A 22,443-nucleotide genomic window follows, 5' to 3' on the forward strand; every position below is an offset into this window, starting at 1 on the left:
ATATTGATATTCTTATAGAAGCAGAAACCAGTTTAGACAATAAAGGTCAGATATTGCACCTACAAAGATAACAATAGCAGACCTCACTTATAAGTGACAACTCAAAATAAAGGACATACCTTCAAAAAGGAGATGAGGAGGGATTTCTTGAGTCAGAGGGAGGTGAATCTGTGGAACTCATTGCCACAGACAGCTGTGGAGGCCAAGTCAATGGGTATTTTTAAGGCTGTGACTGACAGATACTTGATTTGTAGGGTGTCAAGGGATTCAAAGAAGGCAGAAGAATGGGGTTGAGATGGAAAAATAGATCAGCCATGCTTGAATGGCAGAGTAGACTTGACGGGCCGAATGGCCTGATTCGGCACCTATGATTTCTGAACTTATTTATGCAATGCTGCTTAACAGGAGTAACATCATAACCATATAACCATATAACAATTACAGCACGGAAACAGGCCATCTCGACCCCTCTAGTCCGTGCCGAACACATAATCTCCCCTAGTCCCATATACCTGCGCTCAGACCATATCCCTCCATTCCTTTCCCATCCATATAACTATCCAATTTATTTTTAAATGATAAAAACGAACCTGCCTCCACCACCTTCACTGGAAGCTCATTCCACACAGCTACCACTCTCTGAGTAAAGAAGTTCCCCCTCATGTTACCCCTAAACTTCAGTCCCTTAATTCGCAAGTCATGTCCCCTTGTTTGAATCTTCCCTACTCTCAGTGGGAAAAGCTTTTCCACGTCAACTCTGTCTATCCCTCTCATCATTTTAAAAACCTCTATCAAGTCCCCCCTTAACCTTCTGCGCTCCAAAGAATAAAGCCCTAACTTGTTCAACCTTTCTCTGTAACTTAGTTGCTGAAACCCAGGCAACATTCTTGTAAATCTCCTCTGTACTCTCTCTATTTTGTTGACATCCTTCCTATAATTAGGCGACCAAAATTGTACACCATACTCCAGAATTGGCCTCACCAATGCCTTGTACAATTTTAACATTACATCCCAACTTCTATACTCAATGCTCTGATTTATAAAGGCCAGCACACCAAAAGCTTTCTTTACCACCCTATCTACATGAGATTCCACTTTCAGGGAACTGTGCACAGTTATTCCCAGATCCCTCTGTTCACCTACATTCTTCAATTCCCTACCATTTACCATGTACGTCCTATTTTGATTTGTCCTGCCAAGATGTAGCACCTCACACTTATCAGCATTAAACTCCATCTGCCATCTCTCAGCCCACTCTTCCAACTGGCATAAATCTCTCTGTAGACTTTGAAACTCTACTTCATTACCCGCAACCCCACCTATCTTAGTATCATCTGCATACTTACTAATCCAATTTACCACACCATCGTCCAGATCATTGATGTACATGACAAACAACAGTGGACCCAACACAGATCCCTGTGGCACCCCACTCGTCACTGGCCTCCAACCTGACAAACAACCATCCACCATTACTCTCTGGCATCTCCCATTCAGCCACTGTTGAATCCATCTTGCTACTCCACCATTAATACCCAACCATTGAACCTTCTTAACCAACCTTCCATGAGGAACCTTGTCAAAGGCCTTACTGAAGTCCATATACACAACATCCACTGCTTTACCCTCATCAATTTCCCGAGTAACATCTTCAAAAAATTCAAGAAGATTAGTTAAACATGACCTTCCAGGCACAAATCCATGTTGACTGTTCCTAATCAGACCCTGTTTATCCAGATGCTTATATATATTATCTCTAAGTATTCTTTCCATTAATTTGCCCACCACTGACATCAAACTAACAGGTCTATAATTGCTAGGTTTACTCTTAGACCCCTTTTTAAACAATGGAACAACATGCGCAGTACGCCAATCCTCCGGCACTATTCCCGTTTCTAATGACATTTGAAATATTTCTGGCATAGCCCCTGCTATCTCTACACTAACTTCCCTCAATGTCCTAGGGAATATCCTGTCCGGACCTGGAGACTTATCCACTTTTATATTTCTCAAAAGTGTCAGTACTTCCTCTTCTTTGATCCTCTTAGTTTCCATAGCTACTCTACTTGTTTCCCTTACCTCACATAATTCAATATCCTTCTCCTTGGTGAATACCGAAGAAAAGAAACTGTTCAATATGTTCAATATGTTCAACTGTTCAATCATCATTCACACTCTTTGTTAACACAAACACCTTTAGAGAGATTCATTGATCCGAGTTTGAGTACAAAAATACAGCAAGGTACAATTAACACGAGAATTCCACAACAATATACAATCTGTTCAAACGCAGCCAGCTTAGTCTTAAAGATCTCGACGATATATCTGCTTCTACTTTGTCAAAGGTTCTTGGGACGCTTCACACATTTGCAACCAATTTACCTCACCATCCAGCTTGCCCTACGCCAGCCCTTCTCCCCATCGACATCCAGCAACAAAATGTTTTTAGCAGAGACATAATTGCTTTGTTCCAGTTCAATTTCAGGTTCGCATTTATTGTCACTTAAATTTGTGAAATTTGAGTTACCATACAGCCATACTGAGTGAAAAGAACACAATACACACATTAAAATAAAATTTAACATAACCATTCACCACAGTGGAATCAACATTCCTCACTGTGATGGAAGGCAATAAAGTTCATTCATCTTCCTTCTTTGTTCACCCGTGGTCGGGGCCTTTGAACCTTCCGCAGTTCCCCGCTATAGACGGTCCGATGCTCAGGCCCTCTCGTCGGGATGATCAAAACTCCAATGTCGGGACAGATCGGATCGGAGCATGGAGCTCCCAAGTCGGCCGCTTCTTACCGGAGACCGCGGCTTCACGGTGTTAAAGTCCAAAGGCCCCGCAGTCGGAGCACTTCTTCTGCCGATCCTCGGCAAAGGATTGCAGCTCTGCGATGTTAAAGTCCGCGCCGCGCCTGCAGCTTAAAGCTCCAGGCCGGTCTCCAGGAAAGGCCGCACCACTCCAGTTGTTAGGGGGGGTGGAGATGAGACACTAAGAAAGTCGCATCTCCGTCGAGGTAAGTGACTGAAAAAAGTTTCCCCCCATTTCCCCCCCCCCCCCCCCACATAAACTAACCAAGAAACATTGAAACACACATTTAAAACATACTTAAAATAATAAAAACAGAGAAGGGATGTGACAGACTGCTGGCGAGGTAGCCATTGCTGGCATCACCCAGTGGTCGTAAGAGATGGGAGCAGAATTAGGCCATTCGGCCCATCAAGTTTGCTCCGCCTTTCGATCATGGCTGATGTATCTCTCCATGCGAACTACATTTTCCTGCCTTCTCCCCATAACCTCTGACACCCGTACTAATCAAGAATTTATCTATCTCTGACTTAAATATATGCACTGACTATGACTCCACAGCCTTCTGTGCCAAATCACTCCACAGATTGACCACCCCCTGACTAAAGATTATGATTATGTTTTTAATAGAACATTGCTCCAGAGTCCCATAGCAACCATATTTGAGTTTTAGAACATGTAAAACTGGAGCAAGAATAGGCTCCATAATGTTTTTCAACATCAGCACCAGAGTCATAGAGTCATACAGCATGGAAACGGGCCCTTCAGCTAAACTTGCCCACGTCAAACAACGTGCCCCATCCATACTAATCCCACCAGCCTGTGCTTGGCCCATATCCCTCCAAAACAATCTAACCATGTACCTGTCAAAATGTTTCTTAAATGTCGTAATAGTACCAGCCTCAACTACTGCATCCGGCAGCTTGTTCCATACACCCACCACCCTTTGTGTAAAAAAAAGTGCCACTCAGGTTCCTATTTAATCTTTCCCCCCTCAATTTTACATATGGTTCTTTATTCCATTGCTCTGGGTTATGTTCTCGTTCTTGCTTGGTTTCTACAAACTCTAATTCAAAAATCAATCTGAGACATGAATATACTTAATGACTGTATTTGTACCTTTCCGGAATAGAGAAGTATACACAATTACAACCAAAGGACTTGTCAACCTGGACATTCCCCTGATAGTTCAGAATGACCCAGATTAAATTGAAAATCCACAAATAATGTATTGGGACGAGACAGAAAGTAGAAAATGTTGGCAAGCCGCTGTTGCTGGCAAGCCGCTGTTGCCGCCAAGAAATCCAGAACAGCAACAAGGAATTAGGCATCAAGGTTACTAACATTGATGAATATAGCAATGTAATTATGTTCAATATGCTGATGCTACAAAGTTAGGACTGGTTAGATTTCAAACCCTTATCATTATGCTGATAGTACGCTAGCATTTGATGAGACCATGACCTGGCTTATTTCTGATGCCTATGCCATTGGGTTACTCAGTTAATATTGTCACGACTCATGTATTTGCACCTGCTCATGGAACACGTCAAAACAAAAACTTTTTGACAGGAAGTGGGAGGAGAAACGTGAGAAAAAAACAAAAATAAACAGATTCACTCAAGGGACCTTTCAAGACTATCAGCCATATGTTTAATTTCAGCCTGGTTGGAGTCATTCCTTAGTAGCTTTCAAAGAAACAAACAGTACAAAGACCATGACCTGACAATTTGTGCTCGTTCTTTTAGGGAGCTGTCTGGTTAGTTCCACTGAACCCTCAACAATTTCTGCTAAATTGCAAATAAAATTGTCTTAAAGCTTGAACCCAAAAGTCACAACTCAATGTGGCCCTTTGCAAAAGACCCACAAGTTGCAAAGGGTGGGGAATGCGATTGAGGGGATTACATCGACCCAATTAGCAGAAAGGCTAATAAGTTTTTTTAAATATTTCATTTGAGTGGTCTCTTTGGAACCCAAATTAATGTGTCTAGGTTTTGTTCTCAAAGGGCAATGGAACTATAGACAACTAGACTGAGTGGGACCCGTTGGGTCCCAGCATCACATGGGAGGGCTGGTAACCAACACAATATTCCACCTCTCCACCAATTCCAATATTGCTCGCCAGTGGGGGGGGGGGGGGGGGGAACTTTCTGTTGTGCTGGTGTTGGTTGTTGCGGGCTGAAGGTACTGGTTTCCAGAGGGCTAGTATAGACATTGTGGGCCGAATGGATTCTTGGGCTGGCCGCCAACTGTTGCAACAATTTTAAAAGCCAAGCCAAGGCAAACAATTGGGCAGCAAGCAGCCACCTGACAACCAAAATTCATTTTGTGAACACAAACTTTTTTTTAACAAAAGGCGAGGCAAACAATTGGGCAGCAAGCAGCCACCTGACAACCAAAATTCATTTTGTGAACACAAACTTTTTTTAAAAAGGCGAGGCAAACATTTGGGCAGCAGCCACTTTACAGCCGCATCAAGAGGACTCACCGTGGAGTCACGTGCGTTCAGTGTTATTCGCAGCTCAGAGAGCAGTGACATTCTCGCTTCCTGGGTCTGGCAGAGACTGAGTGAGGCACGACACTTCCGGGTTTTATAGTCCCTCCCCCTGCCGCCAGCGGGGGGAAGCAGAGAGAATGGGGAATTTTGTAAAAACATTAATATCTCTCTCATTTTTCATCGATGGGAAAATCCTACGGTCCCGGAAGGGGGCTCTGAGCGAGGTGGCCAAAAATTACGGCTGTAGGTGGCGGCGATCTCTCGGAAATCGCAGCACCCCTCGGCCAAAAGCGGTCAAGATCAGACTTTTAGTAATATAGAAGATAGGTGCAGGAGTAGGCCATTTGTCCCTTTGGTAAGCACCGCCATTCAATGTGATCATGGCTGATCATCCGCAATCAGTACCCCGTTCCTGCCTTCTCCCCATATCCCCTGACTCCGCTATTTTTAAGAGCCCTATCTAGCTCTCTCTTGAAAGCATCCAGAGAACCCGCCTCCACCGCCCTCTGAGGCAGAGAATTCCACAGACGAGTCAAAGAGTCATATACAGTCGCATGGAAACAGGCCCTGCGGCCGACTTTGGCCATCAACATGCCGTCTACACTAGTCCTACCTGCCCACGGATGGTTCATAACCCTCTCAACCTATCCTATCCATGTAACTGTCCAAATGTATCTTAGATGTTATGAACCACTTCCTCCAGCAGCTTATTTCACACACCAATGTGTAAATAAGTTACCTCTCAGGTTCCTTTTAAATCTTTCCTCCCTCACCTTGAACCTATGTCCTCAGTTAGGTTTAGTTTATTGTCATGTGTACTGAGGTACAGTGAAAAACATTTGTTGCGTGCTAACCAGTCAGCGGAAAGACAATACATGATTACATTTGAGCCATTCAGAGTGTACAGATTCATGATAAAGAGAATAACGTGAATAACCTTTAGTGCAGGGTAAAGCCAGTTAAGACCGATCAAAGATAGTCCGAGGCTCTCCAATGAGGTAGATAGGGCTTCAGGACTGCTCTATAGTTGTGGTAGGATGGTTCAGTTGCCTGATAATAGCTGGGAAGAAACTATCCCTAAATCAGGAGGGGTGCATTTTCATACTTCTATACCTTTTGCCCAAAGGGAGTGAGGTGAAAGTCAGGATGCGACTCGTCCTTGATTATCCTGCTGGCCTTGCCGAGGCAGCGCGAGGTATAAATGGAGTCAATGGAAAGGAGGTTGGTTTGTGTGATGGGCTGGGCTGCGTCCAAAATTCTCTGCAATTTCTTGCAGTCTTGGATGGAGCTGTTCCCAAACCATGCTATGATGCATCCCTATAAAATGCTTTCTACGGCGCATCTGTAGAAGTTGGTGGAATTGCTGGGGGCATGCCAAACTTCCTACTCCTTCAAAGGAAGTAGAGGAGCTGGTGTGCGTTGGTGTGCTCTGGTTCTCAATTTCCCTACTCTGGGCAAAGGACTCTGTGCATTTACTTGATCTATTCCTCACACGATCTTGCCCACCTCTATAAGATCTCCTCTTGCCCTCCTGTGTTCCAAGGAATAATGTCCCAGCCTTCTCAACCTCTCATTGTAGCTCAGGCCATGAGTCCTGGCAACCACCTCGTAAATGTTTTTGAAAATGTTTAAGGCAGAGTTAGTTAGTTAACTAAATGCATTTCGTAGTCTCTGAACTGTACACGGACAATGACAATTAAAGTTGAATCTGAATCTGAATCTGAATCTGATCTGACTTGATAAGTAAGGCATGAAAGGTGACCAAGATGGGAGTGTGGTGTTGAGGTTACAGTCAGATCAGCCACAATCTTAATGAACAGCAAAGGCCACTGTAGGGACCAAATAGCTGAAACCTGCTAATCATTTGTAATGATGGAAGGTAGCTTATTCTTAACAATATTTGATCATCACAACCAAATAAATAAAATTAGAACATTATTTGTTTATTTTCAGTCTATTTTCAGTTGTAATTATTCACTGTTTAATTTAGGGATACAGCGTGAAAACAGGCCCTTCGGCCCACGTCGACCAATAATCACCTGTTCACACTAGTTCTATCCTACATACTAGGGACAATTTGCAGAAGCCAATTAACCTACAACCTACACATCTTTGGAGTGTAGGAGAAAATCGGAGCCCCCGGAGAAAACCCACGCGGTCACAGGGATAGAGTACAAACTCCGTACAGACAGCATCCATGGTCAGGATCAAAACCAGGTCTCTGGCGCTGTAAGCAAAGGGCAGGAAGAAAACAATATTTCACTGTTATATTATCTCCTTCTTTGAAGCAAATTGACAAAGATTCCAGCCTTCTTGTTCCTTTTCTGAGGAGCAAGTTTAGTAGGACCACAACAAATAAGTTTGCAGACTTTGTTTCTCTAGCACCCACCAGGGTGGTAAAGGGTCTCCTAGTCTTCAATTATAAGAAGCATCATCTCTACCGTTCACTTGGAAGCAGCCAGAGGAAGTTGCAAAGCTAAATTTGATTCCTTCAAAATCTTAACGTAAAGAACTACATTTAAAAAAATAAAAAGCCAATGAAAATTAGACGCTGGAAAAGTGAAAAATAAAGTTTCTATCAAGAATTGCACAAAGGAGTGGGAGACGATTATGAAGCCTTTACATCATTTGGATAGAGTGCCACAAACTACTACCGGTATAACAACACTCTGTGTCAAATCATAATGCTGGGATTGTAAATTTTTTATTAAATGCCCGCTTCATCTGTAAGAAGCATTAGAAGGAAAATTATGTACCTACACAAAAGTGAGCACAGAACATTAAATGAGGCATTGTCATCAATGGAGGGGTCAGAAATTGTGTAATTGCTAATGATTAGGCATCTGGTAGAACACTATCTGAATTGAGAGGTTCTACTTTGTATTTACTGTTATAGCAGTAGACATAATGTTTCAGATTATGAGAAAAATAGCTCCCGTCATGGGCCAGCTGGATGAAGTAGCACTTCAAAGTTGACACATGGATATGACCATTTGATAATCTAAAAGTTCTTACCTTCTCCTCAGGAAATAAAATTCCTTTCTGTGTATTAATCCGTTTGAAAAGGTCTCCACCTTCACAGTAATCCATGACGATGTAAAGGCAACCACTTTCTGTTACAATAAATATACAACTCTTAGAAACGAGGAACTACAGATGCTGGTTTACAAAAATGCACTCAGCGGGTCAGGCAGCGTCTCTGGAGAACATGGATCTGAAGAAGAGTCCCAACCCAAAACACCACCTATCAATGTTCTCCAGAGATGCAGCATAATCCGCTGAGTTGGTCCAATACTTTTTTTTTAATGCAACTTAAGTCATCTCTGACTAAAAAATTTCAAGAAATCAATAATTACGACATTTTCAACAATTGAATTCCAGGCTAATGCAAAGGCCCACAAGTACTGGCAAGAGAAGAACTCATTTAATCTATATGACTGTACATCCTGTATTGACCTTCATAAGATACCGTAACAAATCACTATGACTGCACTTGATCACGCAGCTATAATTTTAATGAAATATTTACTATGCAGCCTTCTCCATGTAGCCATGTGTCATGTTTCTTTCTCTCTGTTCTGAGAATGTAAGCGAGGTCACAGGAAATATCCTAGCTGATCTGAAAAGTCAGCCGTACAGGAAAGCTGACTGTCAGAACCTTTGTGGACATGATCCTCCCTCAGCTATTATGCTGCAAAGCCACTCAAAGCCACCCTCAGAATGGGTGCTTCAAAAGCTGAATAAGAATACATCTCTTTCAATTCTAAATAGCATCTACATTTATTAATATACACACATATATATACACGCACACATAGGCACACACATGACCACACTCACTCCCTCAAATGAGTTCCTCCTGCACTTTGTGTCCTTTACTTCTTTAGGAGACTGAGCAAATTCCACATTCTTACAAACTTCTACAGATACACCATAGAAAGCACACTGTTAGTTGTATCACAGTTTGGTCTTGGAACTGCTCTGCCAAAGACCACAAGAAATGGCAGAGTTGTAGAAGTAGTCCAGTTCATCACACAGATCAGACTTCCCACCATTGATTCCATCTACACTTCAGACTGCCTCGGAAAAACAGCTAACATAATTACAGACTGGTCCCACCCAGTCATTCCTTCTTCTCCTTACTCCCGCCCGACAGAAGGTACAGAAGCTTGAATATAGGTTGGCGGCGCGACCGACGTCGCAGCGGCCTCTGCAGTCCGTCTGTCTTTTTTTATTTTATTGTCCTGTTGAGTGTATAGTTTGTGGTGGGTTTTTGACTGTGTATGTGTGGGGGGCGGGAGGGTGGGTGGGGGAAACTTTTAGATCTCTTCCCTGTACGGGGACCCGACCTTTTCCCTGTCGGGTCTCCGTTGCCGTTGGGGCCTAGCACCGTGGAGCGGCCTCCAACCGGAACGACAGCTCAAGTTACGGAGCCTGCGGAGCTGCGGACCTACCATCGTAGAGCTGGCCAGCTTCGGAGTGGTGGCGCGCTGCTGCGACCCGACTCCGGTGGATGGTGACACCGGGAGCTCGCGGGTCCCCGGTGGGAGACAGCTTTGCGGGGCACTGTCAACGGCGACTTCTCCCGCTCGAATTTTGTGGGTGAAAGTGACCTGGAGCGGGGCCTTACATCGCCCGGCGCGGCTTTAAATGGCCGCGGACTTGCTAGCGCCCGCCGGGGGTTCCAACATCGGGACCCGGAGCAGGGCCTTACATCGCCCGGCGCGGCTTTAAGTCGCCGTGGGACTTGCTAGCGCCCGCCGGGGGCTTTGACTTTGACTTTGGGAGAGGAATGGAGAGCAGGGGAGAGACAAGACTTTGCCTTCCATCACAGTGAGGAGGAGATTCACTGTGATGGATGTTTGTGTAAATTGTGTTGGTGTGTGTCTTGGTTCTTTTCTTGTATGACTACAGAAACCAAATTTCGTTTGAACTTCATGTGAGGTTCAAATGACAAATAAACGGTATTGTATTGTATTGAAAGCGAGAACCACCAGACTCAGGTACAGCTTCTTCCCCTCCGTTATCACGTTTCTGAACAGTTCTGCCACGAGCTAGGGTACTGTCCAATTCCCTGTGTTTTGCCACAGATTCTAGAATCTGCAGTTCCTTGGGTCACTATATTTAGTAATTTACTGATTCCCGGCAGCAGATGTAGTTTCCTCATTTCACCTCATGGCAAGATTTATTCACAGTGAAAATGACCACTTTTTTAAACAATTTAACTGTAGAATAAAGGTGTAGTTGCAAATACAGCTGCGGAATCTAGATCAGAAATTGATTCAAGACCTCTCCCCCAAACAAACAGTCCTTAAACCATGAGATGTTTCAATCTTATTTCTAACCTTCAAATGATTCCTTATACTGTACAATATTTGGATGTTTCATATTGGCCAGAACAGCAACTTCTCTCCTTGACTCTTCCCTCTCTTTGTTGGACATCTACAAATCAAAGAGAAAAAAAAACAAGTGAAGTCTTTCAAAATGTATAGTGTTGGCATATCATACTTGAGTTGCACCCACAGAGACGACTCGATTATCTTACCCGAGAGATACTGATTTCTTTGATAACATATTGTCTGCCATTTTCGTTGGAGGTCACCAGGATAGCTTTTCCAAATGATCCTTCTCCAATTTTGTTCACTTTGGTGTATTTATCCATAGAGCTCATTATACAAGATCCTCATGCTCACTCTCGATAAACAAACATTCCCTTCAAAGCTCCTTAAACCTGGTAAATGAATCAGAAATGGTCAGAATGATGAATATAAATGGTCAGAATGATGAATGATAAGTAGAGTAGAGACAAGACAAATTGGGGTGGCACAGTGATGCAGCGGTAGAGTTGCTACCTTCCAGCACCAGAGACCCGGGTTTAATCCTGACTACGAGTGCTGTCTGTATGGTGTTTGTATCTTCTCCCTGTGACCACGTGGGTTTTTTCCAGGTGCTCCGGTTTCCTCCCATTCTCCAAAGACGTACAGGTTTGTAAGTTAATTGGCTTTGGTAAGTTGTAAAATTGGCTCCAATGTGTGTAGGTTAGTGTATAGGATTGCTGGTTGGTGCGGATTTGGTGAGCTGAAGGGCCCATTTCCGCAATGGATCGGTAAAATCTAAAGTAAAATAACTAATTCATCCACTATCGCAATGAACAATTCCAGAAAATAAAATACCTGACCACAATTTCACGATCATTCAATGTCATCATCATCCTTGGCTCACTTACATACAGTATTTTCTAATCAGGTGTTCACCAATTCAAGTTCCAAGTCTGTGTCTTGAATATGAAATAACCAAGAACCAGACTTTGGCACAATACTGATCGTGCTGCACAAAAGGTATTTACCTTTGAATAAGGTACTCTAAAAACACGAACGCTTACCAGACAGATGCAAAAGATCCCGTGGCACTGTGCCAATAAAAGGAACATGGGGTCATCCCCAGTATACTAATATTAACTACAACGTTTTCCTTTACGCTGTTCCACATTTCAATCTGCAAAGGACTCTCCTACAAGTACGTACTATAACATTCCAACTAAGAGTTGTGTACCAAAACTATGGTTAACCCATGCAGAAATACTTAATATTGTGCAGTAGCATTCGCAACACATTGTCAGCAACATGGACAAATGTAGAAAATTACAAAAACAGAATTTTCAAGGTTTGCAACTACAGCCTATGGTACATCTTTTGCCAGACAGCAATAATTTAACCTTGTAGATTTCTACTCTACTCCATGGATCAATTTCAAACAAGTTTTAAAGACACCATGTACTTCATAGCACAAGATTTATTTTACAAATGTACACCAAGTAAATAACTGCACCAGGAGGACCACAGCCTTATTTACTAACACTGAACCAAACCTATTCATTCATGTTTATAAAACAGTTAATAAACACAATGATGTCGGAAGGAACTGCAGATGCTGGTTTTTACTGAACGGTAGGCACTAAATGCTGAAGTACCTCAGCGGGTCTGGCAGCATCTTTGGAGAAAAGGAATAGGTCAAACGTCACCTATCATTTTTCTTCAATAGACAATAGACAATAGATGCAGGAGTAGGCCATTCGGCCCTTCGAGCCAGCACCGCCATTCAATGTGATCATGCCTGATCATCCCCAATCAGTACCCCGTTCTTGCCTTCTCCCCATATCCCCTGACTCTGCTATCTTTAAGAGCCCTATCTAGCTCTCTCTTGAAAGTATCCAGAAAACCGGCCTCCACCACTCTCTGAAGTAGATAATTCCACAGACTCTCAACTCTCTGTGAGAAAAGGTGTTTCCTCGTCTCCGTTCTAAATGGCTTACCCTTTATTCTTAAACTGTGGCCCCTGGTTCTGGACTCGCCCAACATCGGGAACATGTTTCCTGCCTCTAGCGTGTCCAAACACTTAACAATCTTATATGTTTCAATAAGATATCCTCTCATCCTTCTAAACTCCAGAGTGTACAATCCCAGCCGCTCCATTCTCTCAGAATATGACAGTCCCGCCATCCCGGGAATTAACCGTGTAAACCTACACTGCGCTCCCTCAATAGCAAGAATGTCCTTCCTCAAATTAGGGGACCAAAACTGCAAACAATACTCCAGGTGTGGTCTCACTAGGGCTCTGTACAACTGCAGAAGGACCTCTTTGTTCCTATACTCGACTCCTCTTGTTATAAAGGCCAACATGCCATTCACTTTCTTCACTGCCTGCCGTACCTGCATGCTTACTTTCATTGATGAACAAGGACCCCAGATCCCGTTGTACTTCCCCTTTTCCCAATTTGATGCCATTTAGATAGTAATCTGCCTTCCTGTTTTTGCTACCAAAGTGGATAACCTCACATTTATCCACATTAAACCATCTGCCCACTCCCCCAACCTGTCCAGGTCACCCTGCATTCTCATAGTATCCTCCTCACTGTTCACACTGCTACCCAGCTTTGTGTCATCTGCAAATTTGCTAATGTTACTTTGAATCCCTTCATCCAAATCATTGAGATGTTGCCTGGCCCAAATAAACCATATGAAATCCTTGGCTTTCGTTTTGAGTGTAAAAGATAAGAGATCCACACTAAACAGATAGTTGAGCCCTCTTGCAAATTCTGGGCACACTTCAGGAATAACATGGATACTTAGAAAACAAGGATGATATTTTCAGAGAATAGGGATTGAGAGTTTGGTGGATAGAATGGAGATTATGTGATTGCTCACTACAAGCAGAGAATTGCAACAGAGAGCTTAATCATTGCAGTCACCAAATCTGCCTGCTTTCAATGGCTAGGTTCACTAACACAACTGGACTACCCACATAAATACTGTGACAACAAGAACAGGTGGAGGCTGGCCAATTGCCTCACCATCTGAAGCTCTACACAGCGTGCAATTCAGGAACTTGATGGAAGATTCCCCACTTACCTGGACGCCTGCAACTCCACCAACGTACATAAAGCTTGAAGACACTCAGATAACAGCAATCTACACGAACAGGCAGTACACTGTGTCTACAAAATGCAACGTATTTCTTCACTGAGGCAACTTAACCATCAGCTGCCAAATCCACAACCAAATACAAGGGAAGCATGGCCAGCTCAGCCATCCAGAAGTCACTGCATCCTTAATTGCACAATTGTTATTCTTTTAACGTCATTGGTCTAAGCCCATGAACAGCATGACAGCACTGGGACCTTCAGTGGAAAGACTATAGAAGTTCATGAGTGCAACTGGCTTCTCAAGACGTTCAGAATACGGCGGCCTTGTCATCAACATATTGAGCAACACAAAAGGGAAAGCTTAAAAGGAGATTTTACAGAAGACGTTTTGAATCCTGATATGTGTAAATTAACTTAATACTGTTATAAAATAATTCAAAGTGATATGTAATTAACGTACAGCAATCTTATGCATGCGATTAAGCAGTCTTCCAGAGAGTATGAGACAAACACTAGGAGACACAAAGAACATTTATAGGTTGCTACACAGCAAAAAATTGGAAATAAACTAGACTGCTCTTCAAAAGACATTGAACGTAGAACGGTACAACCTAAGAACAGGTCCTTTGGCCCACAATGTCTGTACCGAATATGATGCCAAGACCAACTCTTATCTGCCAAACACATAATCCACATCCCTCCATTCCTCGCATATCAATATGCCGATCCAAAGGATCTTAAATGTCACAATCATATCTGTCTCAACCACCCTCCTCGGCAGCACACACCATGCTCTATGTAAAAAAACTTGCCCCACATATATCTCCTTTAAACTTTGTCCCTCCCACTCACCTTACAGTTAAACCCTCTTGTTTTTGAGATATAATAATATGACAAAGAGCAGAGGTCCCAGCACAGATCTCTGCAGAACTCCACTGTCACAGACGTCCAACCTGAATATTGTCCTTCCACCACAACCTTGTCTTTTATCAGTAAGCCAGTTCCAAATCCATATGATTAAGTCACTGTTAATCCTGTGTGTCTTAATCTTCTGGATCTGCCTACCATGGGGGACTTTATCAAATGCCTTAATAAAATCCATGTACATAATTCTACCACTCTCCCCTCATCGACCACTTTTGTCACCTCTGCAAAAAAACTTGATTAAGTTAGTAAGATGCAAGCTGCCGTGCAAAGCCATGCTGACTATCCCTGATTAACCTAAACAGGACTACATCCTCCTTTGAAGAATCTCCAATACTGATGTGAGCCTCACTGGCCTATAATTCCCTGGATTCTCTCCATTTCTCTTAAATAAAGAACCAACATTAGCCATTCTCCTGTCCTTCAGGACCTCTCCTCTGGTTAGAGATGATGCAAAGGTCTTTATCAAGATCTTTATGTCTACTATCGATTTTCCAGCATCTGCAGTTCCTTCTTAAAGCCTATTTCCTTCGCTCCATAGATGCTGCCTCACCCGCTGAGTTTCTCCAGCATTTTTGTCTACTACGATTTTCCAGCATCTGCAGTTCCTTCTTAAACTCTTTATCAAGGCTCACGCAATTTCCTCCCTTGCCTCTCTCAATAACCTGAGATAGATCTCATTTGGTCCTGGGGAGTAATCCACCTTAAGGCTCTTCGAGAGCTCTAACACCTTCTCCATTTGAAAAATACCTTGCATCTGTTTTCACCAAGGAGAAGGAGATGGAGGTCAGTGAGATCAGTGCAGAGAATACTAATAATCTCACTGACCTCCATCTCCTTGGTGAAAACAGATGCAAGGTATTTGTTTGAAGAAACAAGGAACTGCAGATAATGGTTTACCAAGTAAAGACACAAATGCTGGAGTAACTCAGCAGGTCAGGTAGCATCCCTGGAGAACATGGATAGGTGACATTTCCAGTCAGGACCCTTCTTTGTATCTGCAGTCTCCTGTGTCCCAACCTGAAAAGTCACATATCTATGTTCTTTATGGATGCTGACTGAATTGCTGAGTTACTCCAGCATTTTGTGTCTTTCCAAAGTACTTGTTTAGTACCTCACCTACCCAGATTCCAAGTACAAATTCCCTCCTTTATCCTTGAACAGTTCTACCTTCTCCCTGGCTGCATTCTTGTTTTTAATGTAGATATAAACAGCTTTGGGATTTTCCTTAAAAACTGTGTAAAAGACATACAAAATAGTGTATTCACACCAATTATCCCCCTTGTGATTTTATACACAGCTAAAAGATCATCCCTCATCCTCCTGCATTCCAGGGAATAGAATCCTAGCCTGCCCAACCCCTCTCATAGTTATAGAGTGATACAGTGTGGAAACAGGCCCATTTTACCCACACCACATGTCCCAGCTACACTAGTCACACCTGCCAGCATTTGGTCCATATCCCTCCAAACCTGTCCTATCCATGTACCTAACTAACTGCTCCTTAAATGTTGGGATAGTGTCTGCCTCAACTACCTCCTCTGGCAGCTTGTTCCATACATCCACCACTCTTTGTGTGAAAATGTTATCCCTCAGATTCCAAATCTAACCTTGCAGAACCTTGTCGAATGCTTTACTGATGTCCATATATACAACATCTACAGCTCTGCCTTCATCGACCTTTTTGGTCATGTCTTCAAAGAAATAATCAGATTTGTGAGATACGACCTCCCACAAACAAAACCATGCTGACTATCCCAAATCAGCCCTTATCCATCTGAATGCCTGTATATCTTATCCCTCAGAATACCCTCAAGTAAGTTTTCCGACTACAGATTTTAAATTAACTGGCCTATAGTTCCCAGCATTTTCCCTGCAGCTCTTCTTGAATAAAGGCACAACATTTGCCGCCCTCCAGTGCTCTTCTGTATTTTAGGATGACTCGTAAATTTCAACCAGGGCTCCCGCAATTTCAATCCACAATGTCCTCAGATATATATGATTAGGCTCTCTAAAGCTCAGGCCCTCATGTCCTGGCAACCCATTATTCCCGTTATCCTGTATCTGTACACTGTGGACAGCTCGATTATAATCATGTAATTTCACCTTTCTGAATAGGATGCAACAAAAAACTTTCCACTGTACTTCAATACACATAGTTTAGCTTAGTTCAATATATTGTCATGTGTACCAAGGTACAGTGAAAAGCTTTTGATGCGTGCTAACCAGTCAGCGGAAAGATAATACATGATTACAATCGAGCCACCCACAGTGTACAGATACATGATCAAGGGAATAATGTGTAGTGCAAGATAAAGTCAGATTAAAGATAGTTTGAGAGTCTCCAATGAGGTAGATAGCAGCTCACGACCGCTCTCTAGTTGTTGATAGGATGGTTCAGTTGGCTGATAACAGCTGGAAAGAAACTGCTGCCCCCCACCGAATCTGGAGGTGTGCATTTTCACACTTCTGTACCTCTTGCCTGATGGGAGAGGGGAGAAGAGGGAGTGAAGTGTAGATGGAGTAAATGGAAGGGAGGTTGGTTTGTGTGATGGGCTGGGCTGCGTCCACATTCTCTGTAATGAACTAAACATCCTCGTAAATTTTCTCTGAACTCTTTCCAGCTCAACAACATCCTTCCTCAGCAGGTGATCACATCTAAACACAATGCTCCAAATTCTAGTTCTTGATTTCCCTTACCCTGGGAAAAAAGATCCTGTGCATTAAGCCTATCTACGCCCTTCATGATTTTATACACCTCTATAAGATCACCCTGTCAGCCAGATGCTCCTGATCAGATACACTAATATATCACTGAAGAAGGGTCTCGACCCGAAACGTCACCAATTTCTTCGCTCCATAGATGCTACCTCACCCGCTGAGTTTCTCCAGCATTTGTATCTGCCTTTAATATATATCTTGCTCAGCCGTATTGCTAGGTGCGGCCTATCAGCTAATGCATTGCTGCAGCAATCTGCTTTTTGGAGAATGGGTGCTGAAATAAGCTGACAACAGACTGGGAGATGAGGCGAGTGTCAAAGGGGCCGCGGTCTTGCCACCCTCCCCCCACATTAATTCGCCGTTATCCCCATCACTGCCCAACTCACCGTCTCGCCGTCGCCGCTACACCCGCCTCGTCAACCAAACCTGCTGCCGGAAACCACCTCCCATTGGCGCAGGCGTCCACACCCGGCGCTCCTATTGGGCAGCGCTCCCATCAATCACCTGCCCCGCCCCGCCCAGTGTCAGCAAGTTTGGTGGTTCCATCCCCGGCGATTGTTCTTCTCCCTGGCAACTGCCGTTGGCAACGGCTACAAAGACCTGGGTTCGGAGGTCAGAAAGTCGTGCAAAGGCTGCAACTGCTCCTTTGCATTCTTACAGTACATTCGCAATCATTTAATTGGTTTCGTTTCTTGGTGTCTATTTTGGTTCGGTGCAAAGATTATAGAGGAGCTCCTCTAGGATCTTTGGTTCGGTGTGCGTATTACCAGATTTGACGGCTGTGTATCTATGGGTAACACAAATTTGTTGGTTTAAATCCCAGATTTAAATATAAATCAAGAATAAATAAAATTCAGTATCCATCTGCTACCTTTAGATTTTGGAAGGAACTGCAGATGTTGGTTTAAACCGAAGATAGACACAAAATGCTGGAGTACCAGCGGGTCAGACAGCATCTCTGGAGAAAAGGAATAGGTGACGTTTCGGGTCGAGGCCAACCTTTCGAGGTGAGATGTTAAACTGTGGCCACTTTTTCTTGGCAAAATGAGAACTGAAGACTTTCCTCATTATGCTGACCGTTATTTATCTCTCAATGCCACTCGAAACTAAGTTTTTTTTTAAATTATGCCTTTTTTGTCGGCAGGCAATTTGTAGGTTGGAAAGCTGAACTGACAGGAGATTTTTTTATTCCTTGTTTCTGACTATACATCTTTCAAGAACAGTTCGCATTTTACATGAGCAATCCGAAACATTTTCTGTCCATTTCTTCTACAGATGCTGCCTGACCTGCTGAGATCCTGCAGTATAGACACAAAATGCTTCAGACGTCTAAAGAAGGGTTTCGACCCGAAACGTCGCGCATTCCTTCTTTCCAGAGATGCTGCCTCACCTGCTGAGTTACTCCAGCATTTTGTATCTATTTTCGATTTAAACCAGCATCTGCAGTTCCTTCCTACACATGAGATCCTCCAGCACTTTGTTTTTTTGCTCAAGATTCCAGCATCTGCAGTTTCTCGTCCACAATTGAAATTCATTTATTTTTATTGAAGATGATGATTATTAGTTTATTGTTATACACCCCAGAGTACAATTAAATTCCTTGTTTGCATGAAGCTCATAAACAGTATACATGGTAATGATAAATCAAAAGTGTTTAATTGTCATTTGCAATCACAAAGGAACAATGAAATTATTACTGCAGCTTAACAGGCCTGTGGCAGTTAAAATACTTTTGGATAGGCAATATGGACATGAAAGGAATGGAGCGATATGGATTATGTGCAGGCAGATAAGATTTGGTCTTGACATTGTTTGTCGAAGGGTCTGTTTCAGTGCAGTACAGTTCTATGTTCCAAATGCAATAACAAACAGGTAATATACAGTAAACCCTTATTATAACAGACCACAGGGAAGCAGAATGGTGTCCGTTCTTGCTGATTGTTCACTATCCCCAAGTAAGGTTTTTTCCTCCAATGATATGACTGCATGGGCACTGGGTCAGAATACTGGAGCCCTGTCAATGGGAGCCCAGTGGGACCTCCCTCACCACACGGTGCGCTGCACCCAAGAAGGCTGCCTGGCAGCACCTTGTCCAGAGCAGCTGGGGAACGGCACTTCCTGCTGTCCCAGTAGCGTAATCAAGGACAAGTTGCACCCTGGCCACTCCGCCCCTATCCCATTGGGCAAAAGATACAAAAGTGTGAAAACGCACAGCTTCAGATTCAGGGACAGTTTCTTCCCAGCTGTTATCAGTCTAAACCGTATTTTCATCAGCTGTAGAGCAGTCCTGAGCTACTTTCTACCTCATTGGAGACCCTTGTGAAATTGTGAGCATCAGTGATAGGATGAGAATTTTTATACTGACAAATTGTAATGTTTATGTTGGCCTAAAATTGGACACCTTGATAGTGTCCTCTGTAATGTTCAAAGGAAAGACTCTGAACTCTTGAACTCTGATCGGTTTTAACCAGCTTTATTTTGCACTAAATGTTATATATGTTTTCACATTATTCCCTTTATCATGTATCTGTAAACTGGGAATGGCTCGATTGCAATCATGTATTGTCTTTCCGCTGACTGGTTAGCACGCCACAAAAGCTTTTCACTGTACCTTGGTACATGTGACATTAAGCTAAACTAAACTATATTTACACCCTTGAACTTAATTGTGCTATGCATAGTAAGATTTTGCTGAATTGTAGAGAAAGAATTTTACTATACCTAGGTACATGTGACAATAAAATATCATGAAACCATTGAAAAATAGGAATGAAGTCTGACAAAGTGAGCTGTGGGATTTAAGCAGAATGTTAAAAAGTAGGACCCCAAGGGTTATAATATCAAAATGGCTCCCTATGCGCATGAGCTTGTGAATAATCGAAACAGAATAGGACAGTAGATTAGATTAGATTAGTTTATTGTCATTCAGACCTTTCAGTCTGAACGAAATTTCGTTTCCCTGCAGTCATACATATAATAAAAAAATGACAAAAACACACAATCAACACAAATTTAACATCCACCACAGTGAGTTCACCAAACACCTCCTCACTGTGGTGGAAGGCAAAATCTTAAAGTCTCTGTCTCTTCCCTCTTTGTTCGCCCTCTGCGCCGAGGCGATCCAGGCTCCAGATGTTGTGACCCCACCGGGTGATGGTAAATCCCGCAGCTCAACCGTGCTCCGCGAACGGGCCGGTTCAAACTCCGCGGGGTGGTCGCTGCCGCCGCCACAGCTCTGAGGCCGAGTCGGGTCTCTGCTGCCTCTGCCTCCCCCACAGCTTCGGGGCCGAGTCGGGTCCCCGTTGCCGCTGCCGCTGCCACCGCCACAGCTCTGAGGCCGAGTCGGGTCTCCGCTGCCATCGCTGCTGCTGCCGCCGCCACAGCTCCGGGGCCGAGTCGGGTCTCCGCCGCTGCTGCTGCTGCCGCCATCACAGCTCCAAGGCCGAGTCGGGTCTCCGCTGCCGCTGCCAAAGCTCCGAGGCCGCCAGCCCCGCCATTAGGCCTCGGCGCAGACGGAGACGGGGAATACGACAGAAAAAAAGTCGCATCCCCCGAAGGAAGAGACCAAAACATGTTTCTCCCACCCCACCCACACACATGCACAACTTAATAAAACAAAATCAACTAAAACATGACAAAGGAACAAAAAGAAAGAAAAAAAAGACGGACTGCAGGTGGGCCACAGCTGTTAAGAATATGTGGCGATAGAGCTGAAGCAAGAGGCTTTAGTTATTCGGATTACTAGGATCACTTCTGGGGCTGTTGGGACCTTGCAAGGAAGTTTGCTCAGGTATAATGACCGCTGACTGGTTAGCACGCCACAAAAGCTTTTCACTGTACCTTGGTACATGTGACATTAAGCTAAACTAAACTATATTTACACCCTTGAACTTAAGTGTGCTATGTATAGTAAGATTTTGCTGAATTGTAGAGAAAGAATTTTACTATACCCAGGTACATGTGACAATAAAATATCATGAAACCATTGAAAAATAGGAATGAAGTCTGACAAAGTGAGCTGAGGGATTTAAGCAGAATGTTAAAAAGTAGGACCCCAAGGGTTATAATATCAAAATGGCTCCCTATGCGCATGAGCTTGTGAATATCGAAACAGAATAGGACAGTAGATTAGATTAAATTCGTTTATTGTCATTCAGACCTTTTGGTCTGAACGAAATTTCGTTTCCCTGCAGTCATACATATAATAAAAAAATGACAAAAACACACAATCAACACAAATTTAACATCCACCACAGTGAGTTCACCAAACACCTCCTCACTGTGGTGGAAGGCAAAATCTTAAAGTCTCTGTCTCTTCCCTCTTTGTTCTCCCTGTGCGCCGAGGCGATCCAGACTCCAGATGTTGTGACCCCACCGGGTGATGGTAAATCCCGCGGCTCAACCGTGCTCCGCGAACGGGTCGGTTCAAACTCCGCGGGGTGGTCGCTGCCGCCGCCACAGCTCCGAGGCCGAGTCGGGTCACCGCTACCGCTGCCGCTGCCACGGTTCCAGGGCCGAGTCGGGTCTCCGTTGCCGCTGCCGCAGCCGCCGCCGCCGCCACAGCTCTGGGGCCGAGTCGGGTCTCTGCTGCCGCTGCCTCCCCCACAGCTTCGGGGCCGAGTCGGGTCCCCGTTGCCGCTGCCGCCACAGCTCTGAGGCCGAGTCGGGTCTCCGCTGCCGCTGCCACCGCCACAGCTCTGAGGCCGAGTCGGGTCTCCGCTGCCATCGCTGCTGCTGCCGCCGCCACAGCTCCGGGGCCGAGTCGGGTCTCCGCCGCTGCTGCTGCTGCCGCCATCACAGCTCCAAGGCCGAGTCGGGTCTCCGCTGCCACTGCCAAAGCTCCGAGGCCGCCAGCCCCGCCATTAGGCCTCGGCGCAGACGGAGACGGGGAATACGACAGAAAAAAAGTCGCATCCCCCGAAGGAAGAGACCAAAACATGTTTCTCCCACCCCACCCACACACATGCACAACTTAATAAAACAAAATCAACTAAAACATGACAAAGGAACAAAAAGAAAGAAAAAAAAGACGGACTGCAGGTGGGCCACAGCTGTTAAGAATATG

At 44.1% G+C, this 22,443-nt stretch overlaps 1 protein-coding gene across 6 annotated transcripts in view; it reads right to left on the minus strand.

Annotated features, from left to right (window-relative positions):
• Nucleotides 1–17,801, minus strand: part of nek1 (NIMA related kinase 1) — a 157,173-nt gene extending 139,372 nt beyond the window's left edge. For 4 of the 6 annotated variants that reach the window (XM_033018293.1, XM_033018294.1, XM_033018292.1 and 1 more), the window contains exons 1-3: nt 10,857–11,011; nt 10,657–10,753; nt 8,327–8,424 (exon numbers count right to left, since the gene is read on the minus strand). In XM_033018293.1, coding sequence (XP_032874184.1) covers nt 8,327–8,424; nt 10,657–10,753; nt 10,857–10,982 — 321 coding nt within the window. In that variant the 5' untranslated portion in view covers nt 10,983–11,011. Of the gene's footprint in view, nt 1–8,326; nt 8,425–10,656; nt 10,754–10,856; nt 11,043–17,764 lie in introns of those variants that run through there. The other 2 variants (XM_033018296.1, XM_033018295.1) reach the window with 2 other exon arrangements.
• Between the last annotated feature and the right edge of the window lie 4,642 nt (nt 17,802–22,443).

The sequence above is a fragment of the Amblyraja radiata genome, chromosome 3 (assembly GCF_010909765.2).
Source record: "Amblyraja radiata isolate CabotCenter1 chromosome 3, sAmbRad1.1.pri, whole genome shotgun sequence".
Classification (NCBI taxonomy): domain Eukaryota; kingdom Metazoa; phylum Chordata; class Chondrichthyes; order Rajiformes; family Rajidae; genus Amblyraja; species Amblyraja radiata.